Genomic DNA, 23,262 nt, shown 5'->3' with positions numbered 1-23,262 from the left:
GCTCACTTTTCTTTGCCCTTTTCTTTCTGATCTTAGTTTCGGTTCTGGCTACCTTGGTAGTTCCAAACCCCATTTTTTGTCTCTTTTACTTTTGAAATTATTGAAAACTTCACTTCTTTAGCAGCTTTCCCTTTTACCTACTGATTTCTACTTGGTTGATTTCTCAGCATCTTGGTTCCATGCCAATTAAATATGTATTCGTAATTGCATTCACGGAAAAGTAGCACAAAATGGAGGGCTCACCTCAATGCATTTTACAGAATATTGGCCCTTCAAGTTTTGGTTGTCTTGGTAGCTCTCTGGTACCTTCACACAGATTTTGTCATTATTAAGTTTGATCCGCCTTTTCCAATTATGTTTAGCAAGAGCGTTGATGTGATATAAGGAAGCTCATCATGGCCAAAAGTGGAAGTTTGCTTCTACCTTTTATAAAGCTGAAAGTTTTTATCTTTAGGATATAAAGTTAGTGGCGTTTCATTTATGATACCTTGTTCATTCAAATATATATCTATATCAATGTGTTTATCTGTATTAAATTCAAATATTTATATTTTTAAAGGAAGGTGTATAATAACAATATTCTTTCTTAAAAAGTAAAATGTCTTTCCAGAGCTGAAATTCAAGCATCACAGGATTGTGCTTGTTTGATGGAGCAAAATGATTTTAAAGCTCTGATTTTAATACTTGTAGAAAAAATTTTAAAAGTATACATACAGATTATAGCATTAAGGAAAGAAAATGTGAATCCAAAGAGAATTTTTGGAAATCACTGAAATATTTTTGTTTTGTTTTGTTTTTCCTTCTAATAGAGAGGCGCAAAAAGGCTTCAGCATGGGAAAGAAATCTGGTGTATCCTGCTGTTATGGTTCTCCTTCTTATTGAGACAGTAAGAATTTATTTGCCTAGTTAAAAAAAAAAAGCAAATTATATTTTATTTACTTTGGCATTTGAATATGGCAACATCCTCAGCTAAAAGATTTCTAGTAAACTTGTTTTCTATTAACAGGATTAAATCCATTTATGCCTTTATTTGTAAAAACTCAATAGAGCAAAAATAGAACTTTAATGGCAACTTACAAAAAAAGTCCACAAGATGGTCCATTTCCTCAGGAAAGCAGGAAAATCAGTTTCCTGTTTTACTGAAAATTAAGAAATACAAGTGTTTCTGATGCCCTGTTTTGTTTTGTTTTTTTAATCCGTGATAGGATATGAAAATTACATTGTGGAATTAGTTATGAAATTGTTTTACCACTTTTTAAATGCCCAGAGTTGTGGTTTTTTTCCCCCAAGTAATAAGATCTATATTACCTAGCTTTGGTCACAGCCTTGTAATTTTAATAATTTGCAGAATCTTTTAGAGTTTATGCTAGAGTTTTTGTAGATAGTCTGATTACTTTAGTTTTATATATATAATTTAAGTCTTGACTGCTTTTGCTGTATGTTGAAATGTATATTTGGTTATTAGATTTTAACGTTATGTGTGTTTGCAAAGAAAAATCTTTTGAAATCAAGAGTTGACAACCTGTTTTTTGTGTTGTAGTTCATCTCAGTACTGTTGGTGGCTTGTAATATTCTTTGCCTGTTGGTTGATGAAACAGCAATGCCAAAGGGAACAAGGGTAAAGTAAAATGCTTTAAAATATCTTTCTTTTACAAAGGTAATGTCTGTATATACCCTGAGGGTTTCAAATAGTTAAATGTAAACATTCACTTTTGTGTATATGTTTCAAGTTGTATAAATTTTTTTATGCAACAAGGCTTCATAAACTGTTTATGAACTATGATTTTTATGTCTAATTTTTTACTTTGGATTGGCAAGGCATTTCTTCCCAAGTGTCAGGATTTCCTCTTAGACTTCATGTCAGAGATTATCTTAGTTTTCAAGAAATTCATGTTTGTGATTCTTTAAGAAAATGTATGCTCTGCATATCAGTGACATAGAGAATTTATAAGATGAATTCATTGGGTTTGAAGAAAATTGAAATATATTGCTCGCAAGGACTCATGCTTCAAAAGTTACATATTTTATGTGAATGAATCAGTATGTACAGTTACTAGAAGAAATCAAATGTACTCCTTTTCATTAATTAACTTTTTTCTCTTGCTTAAAAATTGATGCTTTTATTGAATTGTATCAATCAGCCTATCTGGATATCTTCTCCAAGTATATGATAGTTCCATTTGGCATACTTTTTCTGTGTGTCTTAAGTTTTGAATACTTAGAAGAGCATTTAAATGTTGGCATTATATATTTTTCCTTAGTCAGGTGACTTCCCATTCCCAATAGAAATGACTTTAAAACTGTTTCAGACTTTTGATCTCACTTCTCTCAGTCTGAGCCAAATGATGTATCTTTTTCTCTCATATAAAAAGTCAACATCTATCTTAATTTCTTCCCTTCAGTCTGATAAAAAGATACTCTGTTCTTTCCAAAACTAATTCCTTTTGATATTCTTAACTCAGATCCCACCAGTTTTTTCCAGGACCATGTGATATGTTATTTCCATTTTCTCATTTCATTTCAGCCTTTTCTCCACTAGTCTATGTCTACCATCATACTCAGATAACTAACTGCAATAGCAACAAATACACACCTCCTCCATCTGCAACCTTGCCTTCTCTCTTTTTTTTAATACCCATACCCTTGATAGAGCAGGAAGTCATGCAATGTATTGACTTCCCATTTACATTTTTAACCCACTTAAGAATAAATCAGGTAAGTCCCATTCCTATAATATATTTTTGTTCCCTCCTACTTAGTACATAGTAGAGATTGTACAAATAAATCAGATGATCTTAATTCTACCTGTTATCCATCTCTTGAGTCAGGGACTATTTCCAAAATATTTTCCATCATAGCCAATAAGCTTTCTATTAGCATTATTCATTTCTTCTTCAAAAGAGAGATGCAAAGTTAATATATTCTTTATCCTTACCTTTATGCGATTTTCATAGCTTTTATATTTCTTTTTGTAAAAATTAGAATATATATATATGTAATATGGGTGATGTTATTTAGTGGTTTATTTTTTATTAGACTGACTATACATTCTTTTTTTGTTTTGTTTTCTGACGATACATTCCTAATTATCCCTGTTGTTTCTGTCGGATATATTTTAAGTTGCCTGGTAAGCTTTGAAAATATTGTTTCTATTTCAGTAGGAAATTATTTTTTGCCTGGTTGGTCTAATTATATAAACGTTTTTTTTTCTCTTTGTTTCCTTTTTTTAAGTTCCATGTAAAGATAGGTTTGAGATAGATATAATGTTTAGAAAGTTTTTATAGCATTTAAAAAAAATATGTGTTCACATTTATGTCATTTAAAAATATATGAATATCTGTAAGATAGTACATAAATGGATGGATTTTTTGATATACAATATTCTCTTGACAGGGCTGTGTAGATCATGAACATTTCTTCAAAACTATACTTAAAATATTGTGGTTGATGTGGATCTTTAATAAATTTGAGTTTATTTTTTATTTTGAATATAAATAACTGGACTTCAGCACTTTCATAGTTTAGATATCGTATACTACCTAAAACCTTTCATTTTAGTCAAAATTCATCTTTTACCAAAAATTTAAAAATTAATGATTATTCAAATTAAAATGCTTTAATTATAAGGTTTTGGCTTATAAAAAATCTTTACTTTTTCCTTAAGTAGGGGATGCTAAGATGATTTTCAAAGGCAGGATGAGGGCCTTTTGAAACTCCTTATTATATTTTGAGTAAAGTAAATCCTTGACATTAGGAGTAGGGTATAACTTAAAGTGTTTGTGGATCCCTTATTAAATCCCTTATTTAATTTTTCAGATAGAATGTATGTGAGATCATGATGAGAGAACTGATGGTTGCTTAGGCATAGGGAATAGGCAGGTGAAAAGCCCTGAACCCAGAGTTCTAAGGGCATATTGTTCAAAGTGAGACCTCACAGAATCACAAATAATTATTTTATAGACTTTCAAAATAGCTCCTATTTAGACAAAAATCTCAAAGGTTAAATGTGTGAATGCTAAATAAAAAGGTATTTGTTCTATATAAAGTTTTTGAACAACCAATGAGGGAATTAGTCCAATTTAGAAAGTTTGAAGCCTAAACTTGTATGTATTTCTTTAAACTTTTAAAGCATTGTTGTTTATCCATTTTTTTAAAGAGCAAATAAAGTTTTGTGGAAGATTGAAAAAAAATTTTTTTAAATAAAAAATGGAGAAATATATGAATACCTAAGGAAAATTTGGGGAAGGGAAATTTCAAATGTAGAACTAGGATACATTTACTTTCTTTTTAAACTTAGCTTACATTTAGCAAACTTTAATGGTATAATTTTGTATGTTGCCACAGAGATAGTTAAATATTCTGTTCCTCTTGTACTATTCTATTCTTTAAAAATTTCCCCCAAGAATATTAAGGATTTTTTCTCAAGCAGCAACTTTCCACATTTCATAATAGTAGTAATCATAAGCATATCATTTTGATAAGTAACTTAATTACTGTTGAAATACTTAAATTTTTTGAGGTTGTTAAGTTGTTAACATGATAGTTGAATTATTGATTAACTCAGCCTAATATCTGGTGTTAATTCCACCTTTGTAAGTTTAGATGACATTCCAGAGTATGAGCATTCCTAATTTCCTGTATTTATGAATCAACAGTTTTAGGGAATCCAAATTTAATGGTGTCATTGAATTCTGAAATTTTTTTTTTTTTTTTCCCAGGGGCCTGGAATAGGAAATGCCTCTCTTTCTACTTTTGGTTTTGTGGGAGCTGCACTTGAAATCATTTTGATTTTGTATCCTTTCTTTAATTGAATATTCTGTCTGTTAACAAGTATTCTGTCTAGTTTTCTAGGACAGTGGTAATTTACTAAGACACTTGCCTAGAAGAAAAAAAGAAAAAAGAACAGGTCAATCTTTCTCAAGCACTCCAAGTGGCTTTTTGTTTTGTTTTTCCTTTGGGCCTTAAGACTTTTTGGAGACTGCTGAGAACTTAAGGGAAACTTCATTCTTTTGGAGAGATTTTTTTCCTTGATTCTCACAGCTATCTTATGGTGTCCTCTGTTGTCGGTTTCTATAGTCTCCGATTTTTTGGAAACTTTACTCCCAAGAAGGATGATACAACTATGACAAAGGTAAGAGAGTCTTAGGTGTCTGTGGCCTCACTTTTGCTTTCCAGGAAAAATGGACTATTTTATTTAGTAATTGCATTGAATAGTTCATTTGCAGCTATAGGTATTTGTTTGTAAGTTGCATAAACACAAACTGGAAGATTTTCAATGTGCTGAATAAGTGGGAAAAGGATGTACTCTGTTTAATTTGGATGACATCCATTCACTTGTAAAGTACATGCAATTGCAGAGCTTGTTAACTAGCTATAGAAACCTAATGAAAGGAGTTTTTTTTCTCTAAAGAAAACGTATTGCTAATGAGTAATTTTGATTGTGCTAACTGTACTTCATGGAGCTTGTTTGAAATCTGAAGAACTTAGTTGCTACAAGTAGTAGAGACAAAGTATTTTGAATTTGAATAATTAAAGTAATACTGAAGAGTTCTATTCAGAAACATTTTATAGTCTGAGGCTAATTTGACCTTATATAATATGTCATTGGCTTCAGAATAACAAAGACTCTTATCTCATATAGTGGCTGAATATTTTTAAAATATTCCCACAGTCTGACAACGAAGAAGAATTATAAGAGCTGTTGGTATTCTATGGGTTTAGCCTATTTTAAAATGGCAGAGTTTTATATATATGTATTTAGTTGGCTATGACCTATTATATAAAGTCAATAAGTAGTTGAGGTAATTTAAGGATCTAGTGTAAGTGATCATAAGTTCTAATCAGTATTTTCAGTTTCTATTATTTAATATGAAAGAATAATAATAGTATGCATTAAAAATGAATTGCTAGAATTTGTTTTTTCTATTTTTTACCTTTCGGTATTAATTTTTATAATAGCTAAACATATTAAATGTAGGAACAATGAAATTATGATTTATGAAAGCAGAAATCTTGAGCAGTAATCCAACTTTAAAAATATAGTCAGAAATCATAAATGCTTGACAAGCAAAAAAGCTTGAAGTATTTAAGTGTTCAGTAACTTTACATTGGTGCCAAGTACTATAAATATTTTCTAGAACTTACAGATATTACTTTAAATGTTTATAGTAAAATTGAATTATTCTTTTAAAATTCTGTATTGAATAGTATCATTAAGAAATTGGCAAAGAACAATAGGTAACTAGAATGCCCAGTAATTCCCCAGAATTTTAATGGATTTTATTTATCATCCTTGATTATCTGCCAAATATTCTTTCTGGTTTCTCAAAACAGATCATTGGGAATTGTGTGTCAATCTTGGTGTTAAGCTCTGCACTGCCCGTAATGTCAAGAACATTGGGTAAGTTTATATGAGAAATTTTTGTTTAAAAGTCAGACCCTTTTAAGATATCTTTACCAAATTTCTTCCTAAATCTTTAAAAGATCATCTTTTGAAATATATTTCCTCCTATATTGTTTTATACTTACACTTCTATACTTCATTTTGCTATGAAATGTACAAGACCATACCAAGAGAAGTATTTTTATAAAATAAATACCTTTTTTTCATACTTAAAAAATTTCTTCATCAATGAACCTTTTTTTCACTGACTAGTTAAACTTTTGTCTGTGATTTAAAAAAACATCTTTAATATCTAGAAACTGTAATTTAAAAAATCTTTAGTGTCTAGAATGTATATAATTTTTATATGAAATGTTAGAAAATGTAATAATTTAGTATGCAGTTTAAAAATTGATCATTTGTGAAAATTATTTTTAAGCTAATTTATGTACATGAAATAAATTTGAAGGCAGTGAGATCTATGAAAGCACACCATTGATTAAAAGTTTATACTTCTTCCTTTAATTTTTTACTTGACTGTCAATATATTTTTCTTAATTTTTCTCAATTGGCAAAGAATCTTGGTGATCTTTTAAAATAAAACACATTTTTGCTTTGCCATTAAAATAGTTAAATAAATCTTCATTTGGATTTCTTATATTTTATAGAGCAATATTTCAGACTTTATTCTCAGTTCTTGGCTAAATGTTATTTCAGACAAAAATTTTCATTAAGCAGTTGTGTTAGATTCTCTGGACTTAAGTTTTTGACTTAGGAGTGTTCATAAATAATTAGAAAAATTTAATCACTAAACTTCCGCAACTTGCTCAAAACAAAAATTATTGATAACTTTGAGTAGCTTTTGTTTTACCTCTTATATTGTATGCATTATTTATTTAAGACCTATTGCCATCAAGGAGGCAGGCTGTGCCAAGAAAGTAAAGCTTTGTCGTTAACCTTCGTAATTCTTACAAAGAATTTCATATCAATTAAAAAGTGAAATCTAAGTGCAAATATAAAAAGGACTACTGTGCCATAAACTAATATTAAATGTATTTATTTATAGTTCTTATTTATTTTGAGTTTGCTTTGTAGGGCTTATTATTGTTTTGACAACTGCTTATAGTGTGCTAATCTTGTAAATGCCAAAATATGTACTTTAGAAACCTGATTTCTCAAATGTTATCATTTGTAATATGATAGTCCAGTAGATAATTTTTTATGATATTACAAGTACTATACCATTTTGTCAATTATGAAGCTCACTCACTTTGCTCTATTGTCAAAGAATAATTGTTGATAGTAATATACAATGATTTTATGGAAGGAATTTACATTCCGAGAACAGTTTTAATACAAAGAAAGCAAATTAATGGCAAAATTTACTTTTTGAAGACCAACAAATTAAATTCCTTAGTAGTTTGCCATAGAGATAGGTAAAAGAAAAAAAAAAAAGAAAGATGGAACAATTAAAATGCAGCTAACAAATGCCTGGACACAGCTGTCCAAACAGGATTAATAGAGTGCATTAGAGTACAGTGAGTCATGTGGTGCTTTGCAAAATATCAACATGCCCTGCATTACATGTTATGCCCAATGGCACTGAATAGATGAAAAGAAATAAATACGTTAAACAGATTCATAGAGGCCTTTCACAGTATTAAAAAAGCAAATTTCTAGACTAAAAGAAAAAGCTTTATTTTAGTATTATGGGAAATGCAAACTAGAGAGTTACTTTGTAATTCCTCTATTAACCCTTTAGAATTGAGTCTTTGATTTTAAGAAGATAAAATATCGTGAATTGTCATGAATATTATCCTAGTGTATAACGGGATTTTGATTTTCTAGCTGAAAAGCTTATAAGCCTAGGTTAGAGGATATATTTAACAACAAAATTCCAAGCTGTGGAATTTTTTACTCTTTCTCATTGCCTCACAAGTAAATCCTGACCCTGAGTGTGGTCTCATTTAGTCCTATAAAATGATCTTGCAGCATCCCATCATGTATAGTTAAATGAGAAACGAAGTAAAAAGAAAAATCATAATTTAACTGTTTATATACAGTTTTCTCTTATCCCAATAACTTTTTAATGAAGACTACAACTTTGATTGTAAATTGAAAATAGATTGAATCCCTCATAAAATACTTAAATTGGTGCTGTTTTGTTTATGTGTCCTACAGTTTTTTTTTTTTAATTTGCTGAGTGCTATTATTGATGTATTGCAGGCATTATAAATTATAGATTTAGGTTTATAGCTCCTGAAATGTAAGGTATGATATAACATACTAACAAATTCATTTAAAATAGTTTTTAAATTTGAATAATGGACACTTTTTGTGCTAAGTGAAAAATCACCACCAAGTAAATTTTATATGCGTGTCACTTGCTACAAAGAATTAAGTTGTAAGGAAAGTTCTGATCATGTATTTTTAGTCAAATATAATTGTTATAGATGATAATTTTATTGTCCATAATAAACACAAAGAATCTGTACTTAAAATATTTTATCAGAAGCCTTTAAAATACTTTATAGTTAATGACTTGCCACTTGATATGATTTCTAAAATATTGTTTTGCTGCCTTCTTAAAGTTTAGTTTTGAAGATTCCAACATTTTTTGGTATTTGAAAATTGTATTTTCAGTAAACAATTTACTATTTGGTTTAATAGACACTCAAGGTAATTAGAGGAGATAATTGGCAAACATGATGAAAATAAAACAGTATCAAACATAATAAATTATCTGTAGATTCCTAAACGTTTCTATAACAAAATATTTTAAATGTCTCTCCTACACTTTTCACAGTACAATGAATTTTGAAAGAATAGATTTTGTATGATTGTTGATGTGCCCTTTGTTATGCTTAATCAAGAAACAGCTGAGAGATTGACATATTTTACATTGTGTTTTATTGAAATATCTTTTAACCAAAGTGAAAAATTTTAAGTGCAAACAAAAGACTTTGCAATATGTTCATTAGTTTTATTAAAAACTTTTCTCCCTAAAGCTCTGCAGATTTTAAAAAATATTGTTCTTAGGGTATTGAAGCAAAAACATACTTTCAGATGCAACTTGGATGTTTTCTAAATATTTCTACATATTTCTCATCTGGTACCCATATAGTACAGATAAGAAATAAGTCCATAATCTTGCAGGAGATAAGATGTGTTATTTTCTCTCCGCATGTTACCTTAAACTTTTTAAAAATTAATCTTTTTTTTGGAAAGTTTGTTATTTGCAGTTTTATAAATATACTACTAATCTTTATCCTGTGCTTTTCCTCTCTGGTTCTCTGTGTGAAACTGAAATAAAATGATGCTTTCACGGATGCTTAAAAATAACAAATTTGGAATAAAGATGTAAATCATGATATTTATTCCTAATTATGACTTTAATATAAAAATCATTCCAAACCTTATATTTAAAATTTTTCAGAAAAATTTGTATATAACTTAATTATATTGTTATATTTCAGAATATTAATAAAGGAATATTACTAATTAAGTTTTGGTTCATTATTAATGTTCTTATATCTGAACAATAAATTTGTGTATCTAGTTAAGATTTTTGAGAGTAAAGAATTCTTTAATAAGGTATTCTATATCAAGTATCTAAAAGAGTTAAGAAAGCAACTAATAGTGACTCTTTAAACACTTATACTTCTAATTTCTACTTGTCATGTTTTTATGATGCTACATTAGTTTCTGGGCACTTAATCCTGTCTGAGAAAATGTCACATTATTCATGCCATTATTTAAATATTTTAGCCATATGTTAGTATACAGTCAAATATTTTGAAAAAAAAAAGAATTTTAATATGAAAATAATTTTAGTTAGGATCATTTAGTTGGAAAGAACATTAGGAGATAATTTAGCCAAATTCCTATTATTTTAAAAATGTATAATAAAGATCTACTTTATACTAAGAATAAAGAAACCTAACCTGAATATTCTTAACAGTACGTAAACACATAGTCAACTCTGATGTAGATGAACAGATTATTTCCTTATTTGGAGGAAATTTTATTTTCAAGTTAATTTTTAATTATATGAGTAAATACATGAATAAATTCTCTTTATAAAAATCTGAAAATTAGAGATTAGACTAAAATTCCTTATGAATATCACTGTAAGTTCCAATCCCCTCCTTAGAATTCCCAAGAAACAGCTAGGTTTATATCTTTTAAAATCTTTTTCTATACATTTATGTACATATTATGTTACATTCTGTGGGAAATTTTTAAATTCTCATCATGAGAATTACTTTGTTTCTAATCTTTTATTGGCATTCTTACTTCTTTGGTTGAATCTTAACTTTGTATGCACAGTGGGAATTAAAAAGAGGAAAAGGTTTTGAAATCCATTTCCTCTATCAGAACTCAGTCATCTGAAAATAAATTTCAAGCCAAAACAATTATCTCTGTTCAGACCACTGGTCACCTGCTAATTGCCTAATCCTGTGGATTCTGTTTTTTATCTTAATTGCTTGATGGCATTTGCTATTTGTAATCCACCACCTACCAAATCCTCCTTTCTTCATTTTTGGTTACCAACTCCCTCTTTTTTCCTCCTTCTCTGGCTATTCCTTAACTGTCTCTTACTGCTCCTCTCTTAAATATGGATGTATCTCTGATTCCTAGACTAACATTTCAACTACCACTCACACACTTGCTGCAAAATCTATGCCTTTGACCTACAACCTACTCCTGAGCTAAAATTCTATAAATTCAGCTCTCTATTACACATGGGTGTCCCATTTCCATCTCAAACTGGCCATTTCTAAAACAAAACCTATGATGGTCTCTTTCCTATATTTCCTTTCAGTAATTGGGCCACCATCTATCTACTGGACCATACCAGAAGCTTGAGAGTTATGTTAGAAACCACTTATTTCTTTCACCAATGCCTTATACCAAGTACTCAGTTTATCTTGTTAATATTATTTCACTTATAAAAAGGTGAAATAAATTAAACTTGTTTAGCATCAAAACAAGAGCTGAGCATATGATTTTATTTTACTGTATCATTGTGGGAAGAATGTTCATGAAGTAGATTGTGAGCAGGTGTTCTTTTTTTATGGAGAGTAGAGTAAGAAGAAGTGAAACCAAAACAAGAAACCTAAGGATGTGTTTAATTTTCCAAGTGTTATTAAGAGATAGTTATGGAGGCCCTATCTCTGATCTGATTTGGATGGCTGAGACATTCACTTGTCTGAAAATTAGCACTTAAGTTTCTTTCTAGGACTATGAGTATAATTCTCTTTCATTGGATTTTCGTTTGTATAAAAATCCACGTATTCTATTTCATCTGATTACTAAATTAAATTGCCTTCAGATTTGGAGAAAATGAGTTGTGGAATGTAAATAGTCATTACTAAAATTGATATTTACAAGTATATTTTTCCATCTCTGAGCTTCATTTCACATTTTTCCACAGTCCTCCCTTAACTTCTACCTATCCAGATTCTTCCTGCTCTATAAGGCTGAGTCAACTCATCCATTACACAGGAAGTTTTCTCAGATTACTGTATTTTCAGCTTCTGTACTTACTTACCTATGTGTATTGACTTTCTCAAGAAACTCTACATTTCTTAAAGGTGAAGAACATATTGCATGCATCTTTTTTCCCCCTCACAGTATCTAGTTAAATATTTGTGATGTCAGAGGGTGATAATATGTTGAATGTGGACTGTGTTCTTAGATTAGATGGACAAAGATATTCCAGGTGACCTGCTTCCATCCTAGTTGTCTTTATTTCCATGTTTCAAGTTTGTCTTTTGCCCCACAAAACCGGAGCTTCTTGAGGAAAGAAAGTCTAGGCATGTTTCCGTTTGCTAAAACTGACAGAATGCAATATACCAGAAATGGCTTGACTTTTTACAAAGGCGGTTTATTAGGATACAGATTACAGTTCTAAGTCCATGGAAATGTCCAAATTAAGGCATCAGCAAGAGGATACCTTCACTCAAGAAAGGCTAATCAGCCCGGGGTTTCTCTGTCACATGGGACAACACATGATGATATCTGCTATCCTTCTCTCCGGGCTTCTGGTTTCACATGGCTCCCTCAGCATCTGCGCAGCATCTGTGTCTGAACTTTTTCCAAAATGTACTCCTTGTAAAGGATTCCACTAAGTTAATTAAGACCCACCTTGAATAGGTGGAGCCACACATCCATGGAAATAATCTAATCAAAAGACCCTGCCCATGATTGGATGGGTCACATCTCCATGGAAACTACCTAATCAAAAGATCCCATCCACAAGAAGTCTGTCCCCCCAAAATTGGATTAGGATTAAAAGAACATGGATATTCTGGGGTATATAACAGTTTCAAACCCAGCACAAGTTATATCTAATACCTGTTACACAGCATTACATACATTTGTGTGGAATGAGGAAACTCATTTGCTTCTTAATTTCCCATTTTCTTTAGCTATTTGTACAAAATTTTAGTCATGTTGAAAATATTTCATGATATGAACATTTTCCCTTCCTAGGAAGACTTGCAAATTCCATAAGCGTAATAAATGTGTTGTTTACTTTGTAACTACTACAATATCCATATAGTGCTAAAAAGTGGTAGGAACTCAAATATACTTTAAAACTTGACTTACAACACAAAAGCAAGTAAAGAAATGCAGAGTTTCTAATTAAATCTAATTGACATAGTCATACATTAATACATTCATATGTAAAACTGTATATATAGCCTGAGACCTAATAAATGTATTTTAACTTCTTTATGGAAGTATAATTGACATATAATTAACTGTACAAATTTAAGGTGTATAACTTGATAAATTTTTGCTTACATATAGACCTGAGAAAATGTCACCACAATTAAGATAGCGAAGATATCTAGCACCTCCAAACATTTTCTTTTGGTCCTATATATTCTATCCCACAACACCTCCCCCTGTAACTCCTCATCTCCAGGCAACCACTCACCTGCTTTTTGTATAACTATATTTAATCTCTAAATGATTCATGATGCTTTCTAAATGAAATTATACAGTATGTACTTTCTTTTTTTTCACTCAATGTATTTATTTTAAGATTTATCCATGTTGTTGAGTGTATCAGTAGTTCATTCTTTCTTATTGTTGAGTAGTATTCCATCATATGGATATAGCCCATTGAAGGATACTTGAATTGTTTACAAATTTTAGCTATTATAGATAAAGCTGCTATGAACATTTTTATCAGAATCTTTTTATGATCCTATATTTTCATTTCTCTTGGAAAAATTCCTAGTAGAATGCCTGGGTATATATTTCTCTATTTAAGAAACTGCCAAAATGTTTTCCAAAGTCTTGTACCATTTTTACATTCCCACCGGAAATGTGTAACATTTCCACATGCTCCACATCTTCACCAATATTTGGTGTGGTCAGTCAGTTTAATGTTTAGACATTCTTGTAATGGGGGGTAGTGTAATCATTTTTGTGAATTTAACTTACATTTCACTGATAAATGATATGCTTATTTGCCATCCATATGTTTTCTTTGCTGAAGTGTCTGTTCACATCTTTTGCTCATTAAAAAAAAATTGCATTGGTTGTTTTCTTATTTTTGTATTTGGGGAGTTGTTTACATATTCTGCATATAATTGTCTTATCAAGATAAATGATTTGCAAATATTTTCTTCCATTCAGTGGATTATATTTTAACAGTGTGTTTCAGAGAGCAAAATTCTTAGTTTTCATGAAGTTAAAATGTATACATTTACAAATGAATCCAATTTTCTGTGTCATAACTACCAAATTTTTCTCTAAACCAGATCACAAAGATTGTCCCCTATGTTTTCTTCTAGAAGTTTTATAGTTCTAGGTTTTACACTTAGGTCCATGATCTATTTTGAGTTAGTTTTTGTATGTAGTACAAAATAGCCAATTAGTCCAGCACCATTGTTTGACAAAGCTATTTTCTACTGAATTGCCTTTGTGTCTTTGTTGAAAATCAGTTGTCCCTTTATGTTAGTCTATTTCTACATCCTGTTCTGTTGCACTGGTGTATTTTATTTGTCTTTATATCAATACTACATTGTCTTGATTACTGTAGCTTGATAATAAGATTTGAGAACAAGTAGTTTAAGTCCTTCAACTTTGTTCTTTTTTAGAGTTATTTTAGTTAAGTCCTTCAGATTTCTGTAGGAATTTTTAAATTAGCTTGCAATTTTCCACAAAAATGTCTGCTAGGATTTTGGTTGGGATTGCATTGAATATTAGAGAGGACTCACATCTTTACTATATGGAGTCTTTTGATACCTGAACACAGTACATTTCTCCTTGTATTTAGTTCTATTATTTGTCTCAGCAATGTTTTGTAGTGTTCTGTACCAGGCTTGCACATTTTTTGCCATATTTATGTCAAAGTAGTTCACATTTTTTGATGTTGTTATAATTTTTTTATTTGAATTTTGATAGTTCTTTATTGGTGCATGGAGATACACCTGATTTTTGTATATTGATCATATACCCTGAAGCCTTGCTAAACTCCCATAATAGTTCTATTTAGTAGATATTTGGTAAATTTCATTGAATTTTCTACTTAGATGATATCTACAAATATCTACAAAATAATCTACAAATGAAGATAATTTTATTTCTTCTTTTCCAATCTGAATGCTATGTACTCATTTCTCTGACCTTATTGCATCATCTGTAACCTCCTGTACAATGTTGAATAGAAGTGGCAAGAGCAGTCAATCTTGACTTGTTCCTTATCGTAGTGGGAAAAGGATTTTGTCTTTTACCAATATGAATATGTTAAACACAGGGTTTTTTTACATAGCTTTTACCAGGAAGTTCCCTTCTTTTCCTACTTTGATGAGAGTTTTTACTAGGAATGAATGTTGGATTATTTATTTATTTATTATTAGAGAAGTTGTAGGTTTACAGAAAATTTGGTAGCATTAATTATATTAACAGTGTTGTGCTACCATCACCACTCGTGGTTTTTATTTTTGCTTTAAACTGTCAATTACCTTTTTTTATTAAAGAGGTTGTGGGTTTAAAGAACAATCATGAATAAAATACAGAATTCCCATAACCTCCCAACCCCATTATTAACACCAAGCACACCAAATGGTGTGATACATTTATTACAATTGATGAAAGCATAGTTTTATAAGTTTACTATTAACTACAGTGCATGGTTTAACTTAGAGTTCTAAACTGTCAATTTATCTTTTAATCAGATTCTTAAAATTAAAAAAAAAAATCTTTTATATTTACCCACACAATGATCATTTGTGTTGCTCTTCATTTGTTTGTGTAGAATGAGTTTTTCTTTTGGTATCATTTTCTCTTTGTCTGAAGGACTTTAACATTCCTTGTAATGCAAGTCTGCTAAGACAAATGCTTTCAGCTTTTGTATGTGTGAAATGTCCTTATTTTGTCTCAAAAGTATTTTCAAAAGACACTTTTACTTGGTATGGAATTTTAGAGTGACACTTTTTTCCTTCAGTACTTTAAAGATGCTGCTCTACTGTTTTCCTACTTGCACTTTGTGTCAAGAAATCTACTGTAATCATTATCTTTGTTCTTCTAAGATTATGTTTATTCTGTATTGTGTGTTTTCTCCTTTGACTGCTTTTAAGATGTCTCTCCTTACCACTGATTTTAAGCAGTTTGATTTTTTAAAAACATATTTTATTGTGAAATATAATATATATACAAAAAGCAAAAAACTGTGAAGTACATTTTAACAAGAAGTTATAGAACAGATTTCAGAGTTTAATATGGGTTATGGTTCCACAATTTCAGGTTTTTCCTTCTAGCTGCTACAAGATACTGGCGACTAAAAGATATCACTATAATAATTCAGCAGCCATACTCATTTATTAAATCCTATCTTCTCTGTTAAAATTCCTCCTTCTCCTTTGATCCTTCTCCCAATTAATAGGGGTACTTAGTCAATGCTCATTCTAACATTTTTCGTTATAAAGGGGTATCAATAATATGGATAGAGGGATGGAACCAATTAATGTTCTTATAGAGATTGGCCACTCTGTGTCTCAGGGCATTTCTGGCCTGGAAACCATCTGGAGGTTGTAGGTTTCTGGAAAGTAATCTTAGTGTGTAAAACTTCTGTAGAATCTCAGAGCCCTAGGTGTACTTTAGGGCTAACAGGTATGGTTTTGTTTGGGTTTTGGTAAACCATGATAAGTAGCAACGTCTAGCTTAAGCTTGTCTAAGAATAGCCTCCAGAATAGCCTCTTGATTCTATTTGAACTCTCTTAGCCACTGATACCTTATTTTGTTACATTTCTTTCCCCCCTTTTGGTCAGGAAACTGTCTTTGACTCCATGGTGCCAGAACCAGGCTTATGCCTTGGAGTCATGTCCCACATTGCCAGGGAGACTTTCACCTCTGGATGTCATGTCCCATGTAGGGAGAAGGGTAAGGATTTTTCTTGCAGAGTTTGTCTTAGAGAGAATGAGACCACATCTGAGCAACAAAAGAGGTTTTCTGGAAGTAACTCTTAGGCATAAACCATAGGTAGGCTTAACTCTCTCACTACAGAAATAAGCTTCATAAGAGCAAGGCTCAAGATCAGGGGCTTGGCCTATTGACTTGGGTGTCCCTAATATTTGAGACAGTTTCAGGTGTTTCCCAGGTGGTAAAGTTTAATAGTTCCTTCGTTTTTCTCCACAAGGGATTTTGCCAGTATTTTTTAATTATCTTCCCCACATACTCTGGGATATATCTGTGTATTACATTAAGATATACAGAATTATAAGCCCTTGTTCCCATCCTGGGCTCCATGTATTTGGGTTGTTTAAATGAGCTATCCAAACAGGTTGAGTTAGATTATATGTTACAGAACATTTAAGTTTTGAACAAAATAAATCTCTCTTCCTTTGTTCTCATACAGTAGGTGAAGTTCTAAAATATAGGCAATGTAAGCCTTACCCCTGTATTCTGATTTACTTTGGTCCTGACCAGATCAGTTTCACTCTTAAGTTTAATTGAAGTCTGATCTCTTTTTCGATTTCTTTAACTGTCGTATGTAGCAGTGGTGACTTTCAGAGTTGTAGAACTCCAACCCTGAGACTTAGGTGTTTCACAGGTAGCCAGAGTTCCGTGGTTCCACAGGTTATGCACATATAGCAGTATCTTAAAGTCTAGAAATAACATTCACAGCTCCTAAATGTGACTGCCATAAAATCTTACAATCTAGGTCCCAATTTTATTATAAGTATTTTTTAAAAGAGAACATACAATATTTTTTTTGTTTCTGGCTTATTTTGTACCACATAATGTCCCCAAGGTTCATTTACCTTGTCGAGTGCCTCACGACTTTGTTCCTTTCTGTAGTCACACAATATTCCATCATATGTATACATCACAATTTGCCACTCTGCTTCTCAGTCAGTATATCCTTCAGCTACCTTCATCCATTAGGTTTAATGGAAAATGTCCAAAGTAAACAATCCATGTCTCTTAGTATCCTTACTTATTTGTACAATCATCAGTACTGTCAATTTTAGACAATTTTCATTGGTCCTAAAAGAAAAATAACTGATAAACACACCTTCACCAGATAGAAAATCCAAACTTCCCCTTAACTCTTGTCCTTCCCCACCAATTGTTTACCCCTGGTACTACTGTGGTGCTGTTGATGTCTTCTTATTAAATATAGGCCATAGCATGTGATAGTAGTTATTCCCCTGTACCTCTATGATTGATTTTTTGTACAAGATTCATACCTTTGAAGTAGTTCATGAAAGAACTGTTTTTTGATACATGGCTCTATGCAACCCCTTTCAATCATGTTCACCTTCAATATGGCAATATTACTTAGAAATCTATTAGTGAACTGCTTTTACTTCTATCCATTCCCCTTACATTTAAGATCAACCTCATTAGTTAACTATTTACCCATCTCTAACTTCTGTGTATCTCTAGGTCCCTACAGTATAAGCCTCTTAGTTTATCAAGGTCATAATAGCAAAACTGTACAGAATCTATCCTTTGTGTCTGGCTCATTTCACTAAATACTCTGTCTTCAAGGTTCATCCATGTTGTCTTATGCTTCAGACCTCATTTTGTCTTACTGCTGCATAATATTCCATTTTATATATATATATATATATATACCACATTTTGTTCTTCCACTCCTCTGTTGATGAGCACTTGGGCTGTTTCCATCTTTTGGCACGTCTGAATAATGCTGCTATGTACATCAATGTGCAAATACTGCTTGCATCTCTTCTGGGTATATAATGAGTAGTAATACTGCTGGATCACAGTTCAACTGGATATTTAGTTTTCTAAGGAACCACCAGACTCATCTTCCATAGCGGCTGTACCATTATACATCCCACTAGCACTGCATAAGTGTTTCAGTTTCTCCACATGCTCTCCAACATTTGTAATTTCCTGTTTTTTTAATAGCAGGCATTCTTATAGGTGTAAGGTGATACTTCATTATAATCTTGATCTGCATTTCCCTTATAGCTAATGAAAATGAGCATCTCTTCATATGCTTTTTAGCCATCTGTATTTGCTCTTCAGGAAAATGTCTGTTCATATCTTTAGCTCATTTTATAATTGGGTTTTTTGTTCTTTTGTTGTTGTTATGATTTATTTATGTATACAGGAAATGAAACCTTTACTCATACATGATTTCCAAATATTTTCTCCCATTGAGTTGGCTGCCTCATCACGTTTTTGACAAACTCCTTTGAGGCACTGAAGGATTTTGCTTTTGAGGAGTTCCCATTTATCTGTTTTTTCTTTTGTTCCTTGTGATTTGAGTGTAAAGTTTAAGAGGCTACCTTCTATTATTAGGTCTTGAAGATGCTTCCCTATATTTTCTTCTAGGAGTTTTATGGTACTGACTCATTTATTTCAGTCTTTGAGTTCATTTTGCATAGAGTGTAAAGTAAGGATCCTCTTTTATTCCTTTGGATGTGGATATCCTGTTTCCCATGCCCATTTATTGAAGAGACTATTTTATCCCAGTTCAATTAATTTGGGGACCTTGTCACAGAGCAAGTGAACATCGACTTGGCGGTCTGTCTCTTCATTCTTGATTCAATTCCATTTATTTAATACTTCTATATTTGTGACAGTACCATGCTCTTTTGACCACTATGGCTTTATAATAAGCTTTAAATGGGAAAGTGTAGTCCTCCCACTATGTTTTTCTTTTTAAGGATATTTTTAGCTATTCTAGGTCTCTTTCTCTTCCAAATGTATATGATAACTAGCTTTTCCAAGTTTTCAAAGTAGGTTGTTGGAATTTTGATTGGTATTACATTGAATCTGTAAATCAGTTTGCATAGAATTGACATCTTAATGACATTTAATCTTCCTATTCATGAGCAGGGAGTGTCTTTCCAGCTATTGAGATCTTTTTTTTTTTAATTTCTTTTGCAGTGTTTTGTAGTTTCTGTGTACAGGTCCTTTACATACCTGGTTAAGTTTAATCCTAGATACTTGATTCGTTTAATTGTGATTTTGAATGGAATTTTTTCCTTAATTATCTCCTCAGTTAGGTCATTACTTATGTTTAAAACCATTCCTGATTTTTGAACATTAATCTTGTATCCCACCACTTTGCTGAATTTATTAGCTCAAGAAGCTTTGTATAGATTTCTCAGAAATTTCCAAATATAGTATTCATATTATTGCAAATAATGAAAGTTTTACTTCTTCCTTCCTGATTTGGATACCTTTTATTTCTATTTCCTGCTGATTCCTCTTTCTAGAACTTCTAGTACAATGTTGAATAATCATGGTGACAGAGGGCATCCTTGTCGTTTTCCAAATCTTAGGGGGAAGATTTTCAGTCTGTCATTGTCTAGGATGATACTGGCTATGGGTTTTTCATATATGCCCTTTGTTATATTGAGGAAGTTTCCTTCTATTCCTATCTCTTGAAGCATTTTTATCAGAAAAGGATGCTGAGTTTTGTCAAATGCTTTTTCAGCATCAATTGAATTGCCACATGATTTTTGCCTTTCAATTTGTTAATCTATATATTACATTAATTGATTTTCTTTTGTTGAACCACCTTTGCATGACTGGTATAAACCCCACTTGGTTGTGGTATATAATTCTTTTAATATGTTGTTGCATTTCACTTGCTAGTATTTTGTTGAGAATTTTATATTCATTAGGGAGATTGGACTGTAGTTTTTCTTTCTTTTAGTATCTCTGCCCAGTTTTTGTATTAGAGTGATGTTAGCGTCATAAAATGAGTTAGGTAGTGTTCCTTTTTCCTCAGTTTTTTTTGGAAGAGTTTGAGCAGGATTGGTGTTAGTTCTTTTTGGAACATTTGATAAGATCACTCTGCGAAGCTATCTGACTCTGGGCTTTTCTTTGTGGAAAGATTTTGATGACCAATTGAATCTCTTTACTTATAATTGGTTTGTTGAGACCTTCTATTCTCAAGTCATTGTAGGTTGTTCGTATGTTTCTAGGAATTTGTTCATTTCATCTAAGTTGTCTAGTTATTGGTGTATCGTTGTCATTAGTAGCATCTTACGTTTTTTTTTTTGTATTTCTTCAGGACCCTTGGTAATAATACCACTCTCATTTCTGATTTTGTTTACTTGCATCCTTTCTTTATTTTTTTCCCTTATCAGCCTAGATCAGGACCCTTGTATTTTATTTTCTCAAAGAACCAACTTTTTATTTTATTGATTCTTTCTATTGTTTATTCTCCAATTCATTTATTTCTACAGTATTAATCTTTGTTATTTCTCTTCTCTTTGCTTTGCAGTTAGTTTGCTGATCTATCTCTAGTTCCTCCAGGTGAGCAGTTAAGGCTTCAATTTTTGCTCCTTCTTTTTTAATATAGGCTTTTAGGGCAATAAATTTCCTTCTCAGTACTGCCTTTGCTGCATCCCATAAGTTCTGATACATTGTATTCTCATCATTTGTCTCCAAATATTTCTCTAGCAATCTCTCCTTTGACCCATTATTGTTTAAGAGTGTATTATTTAATCTCCTTATATATGTGAAAGTTCTGGTTCTTTGCTGGTTATTGGTCGTTTGGAAGCTGATTTCAGTTTCATTGTGTTCTGATCAGAGAAAGTGCTTTGAATAATTTCAGTCTTAAAATTCATAAAGACCTGCTTTGTGCCCCAGCATATGATTTAGCCTGGAGAACATCCCATGAGCACTAGAGCAGAATATATATCCTGGTGTTTTGGGGTATGATATTCTATATCTTTCTACTAGGTCTAATTCATTTATCAAATAGTTTAGGGTCTCTTTTTCCTTATTGATCCTTTATCTGGTTATTCTATCTATACAAGAGATATTGTTGAAACATCTATCACTCCCTTCAGTTTTGCCAAAGTTTGCTTCATACTTTAGAGCTCCTTGATTGGGAGCATAAACATTTATGATTGTCATTTCTTCTTGATGAATAGACCTTTTTATTAATATGTAGTGTCCTTCCTTATATCTTATGACATATTTAAGATTTAAAGTCTATTTTATCTATTATTAATATAGTTACTCCTATTTTCTTTTGGTTACAGCTTGCATGGAACATCTTTTTTTATCCTTTCACTTTCAATCTATTTGTACCCTTGAGTTTAATTTGAGTGTCTTGTAAGCAGCATATAGATGGACATATTTCTTAATTTATTCTGCCAATATGTATCTTTTACTTGGTGAGTTTAGTCTGTTAACATTCGAAGTTATTACTGTAAAGGCATTTGTCATGGTCAGGTTCATGTGTCAATTTGGCCAAGTGGTGATACCTGTTTGTCTGGTTGGGCAAGTGCTGGCCTGCCTTTTGCAATGAGGACATTTCATAGAATTAAATCATGATCACATTAGCTGCATCCACAGCTGATTCCATTTGTAATCAGCCAAGGGGAGTGTCTTCTGCAATGAGTGATGCTGAGTCTAATCACTGGAAGCCTTTTAAGGAGGATTCAGAAGAGACAGACACTCTTCCTGCTTTGGTTGGTGAGCCTCTCTTGTGGAGTTCGTCCAGACCCTCCATCAGAACCATTGGCTTCACAGCCTGCCCTGCGGATTTTGGACTCTGCATTCCTGCAGTCATGTGAGACACTTTTATAAATTTTATATTTGCTAGTGTTCCCTGTTGATTTTGTTTCTCTAGAGAACCCTAACTAATGTTTGTACCAGGTTGTATTAAGATTTAAGATTCTTAAGAAACAGAATCTCAAAAATGGTTTTTTATGAATGGTTTTCTACTCTGACTGGACTCAAAGGCACCAAGGACTCTTATTCCCATAATCAGAATGACGCTCCCAATCCATGGAGTGAGTTGGTAAAAGAGATAGTCAAACTATCACCATTCGGTTCTCCTAATGCTTCACTTATATGAAGCCAGGCTCTAGGGGATAATGTTTTTGACACCTTTACAGAGTTTTGTGGAAATAAGAGGTATAGATATGTTGACTGGTTGTTCTTAGATACATCAGCTACATTAAGAAGTGAAAGAGATGGGCTTAAGACTTCAAACAAGAAGCTTAAGCGTCGTCTGACAGATGTAGAAGTTTCTATGAGTATCCTAAGGGAAAATCTTATTTCCTGTAGCCATAGACTTGAGATCTCTGAAAATCAGACTCAGAATCTTATGGTTAGAGTAGCAACTTTACAACATAAACTGAAATCTCAATGTTGCGTGGTCTGCCATTAAAGTGAGGACATTGATTGGAAAGGAGTAGGACCCTGAAAAATGGGATGGTGACATTTGGATTGATAATGATGTTGGGGGTGAGGTTGAAACCCTAGTTCATGCTGAGTCTTCTCTAGATAGTCCTGTAATAGTCTGCCCTGAGAGCATAGCTGCCTCACCTCCAAACTGCCTTAAAGAATTGGCCACCAAACCTCCTCCTAAAGGGATTAGCCCTAGAGTGATTAATCATGTTTCACCAGAT

The 23,262-nt window shown here is 31.8% G+C and overlaps 1 protein-coding gene across 13 annotated transcripts in view; it reads left to right on the top strand.

Moving 5' to 3' along the window:
* Positions 1–23,262, top strand: part of LMBR1 (limb development membrane protein 1) — a 293,576-nt gene that overhangs the window by 250,152 nt on the left and 20,162 nt on the right. For all 13 annotated transcript variants that reach the window (XM_077151251.1, XM_077151241.1, XM_077151276.1 and 10 more), the window contains 5 exons: positions 810–886; positions 1,541–1,618; positions 4,719–4,792; positions 5,041–5,131; positions 6,334–6,400. In XM_077151251.1, the coding sequence (XP_077007366.1) occupies positions 810–886; positions 1,541–1,618; positions 4,719–4,792; positions 5,041–5,131; positions 6,334–6,400 (387 nt within the window). The remainder of the gene's footprint in view (positions 1–809; positions 887–1,540; positions 1,619–4,718; positions 4,793–5,040; positions 5,132–6,333; positions 6,401–23,262) is intronic.

This window comes from Tamandua tetradactyla, chromosome 1, assembly GCF_023851605.1.
Source record: "Tamandua tetradactyla isolate mTamTet1 chromosome 1, mTamTet1.pri, whole genome shotgun sequence".
NCBI lineage: Eukaryota > Metazoa > Chordata > Mammalia > Pilosa > Myrmecophagidae > Tamandua > Tamandua tetradactyla.
This window is presented reverse-complemented; position numbering and strand designations above follow the sequence as displayed.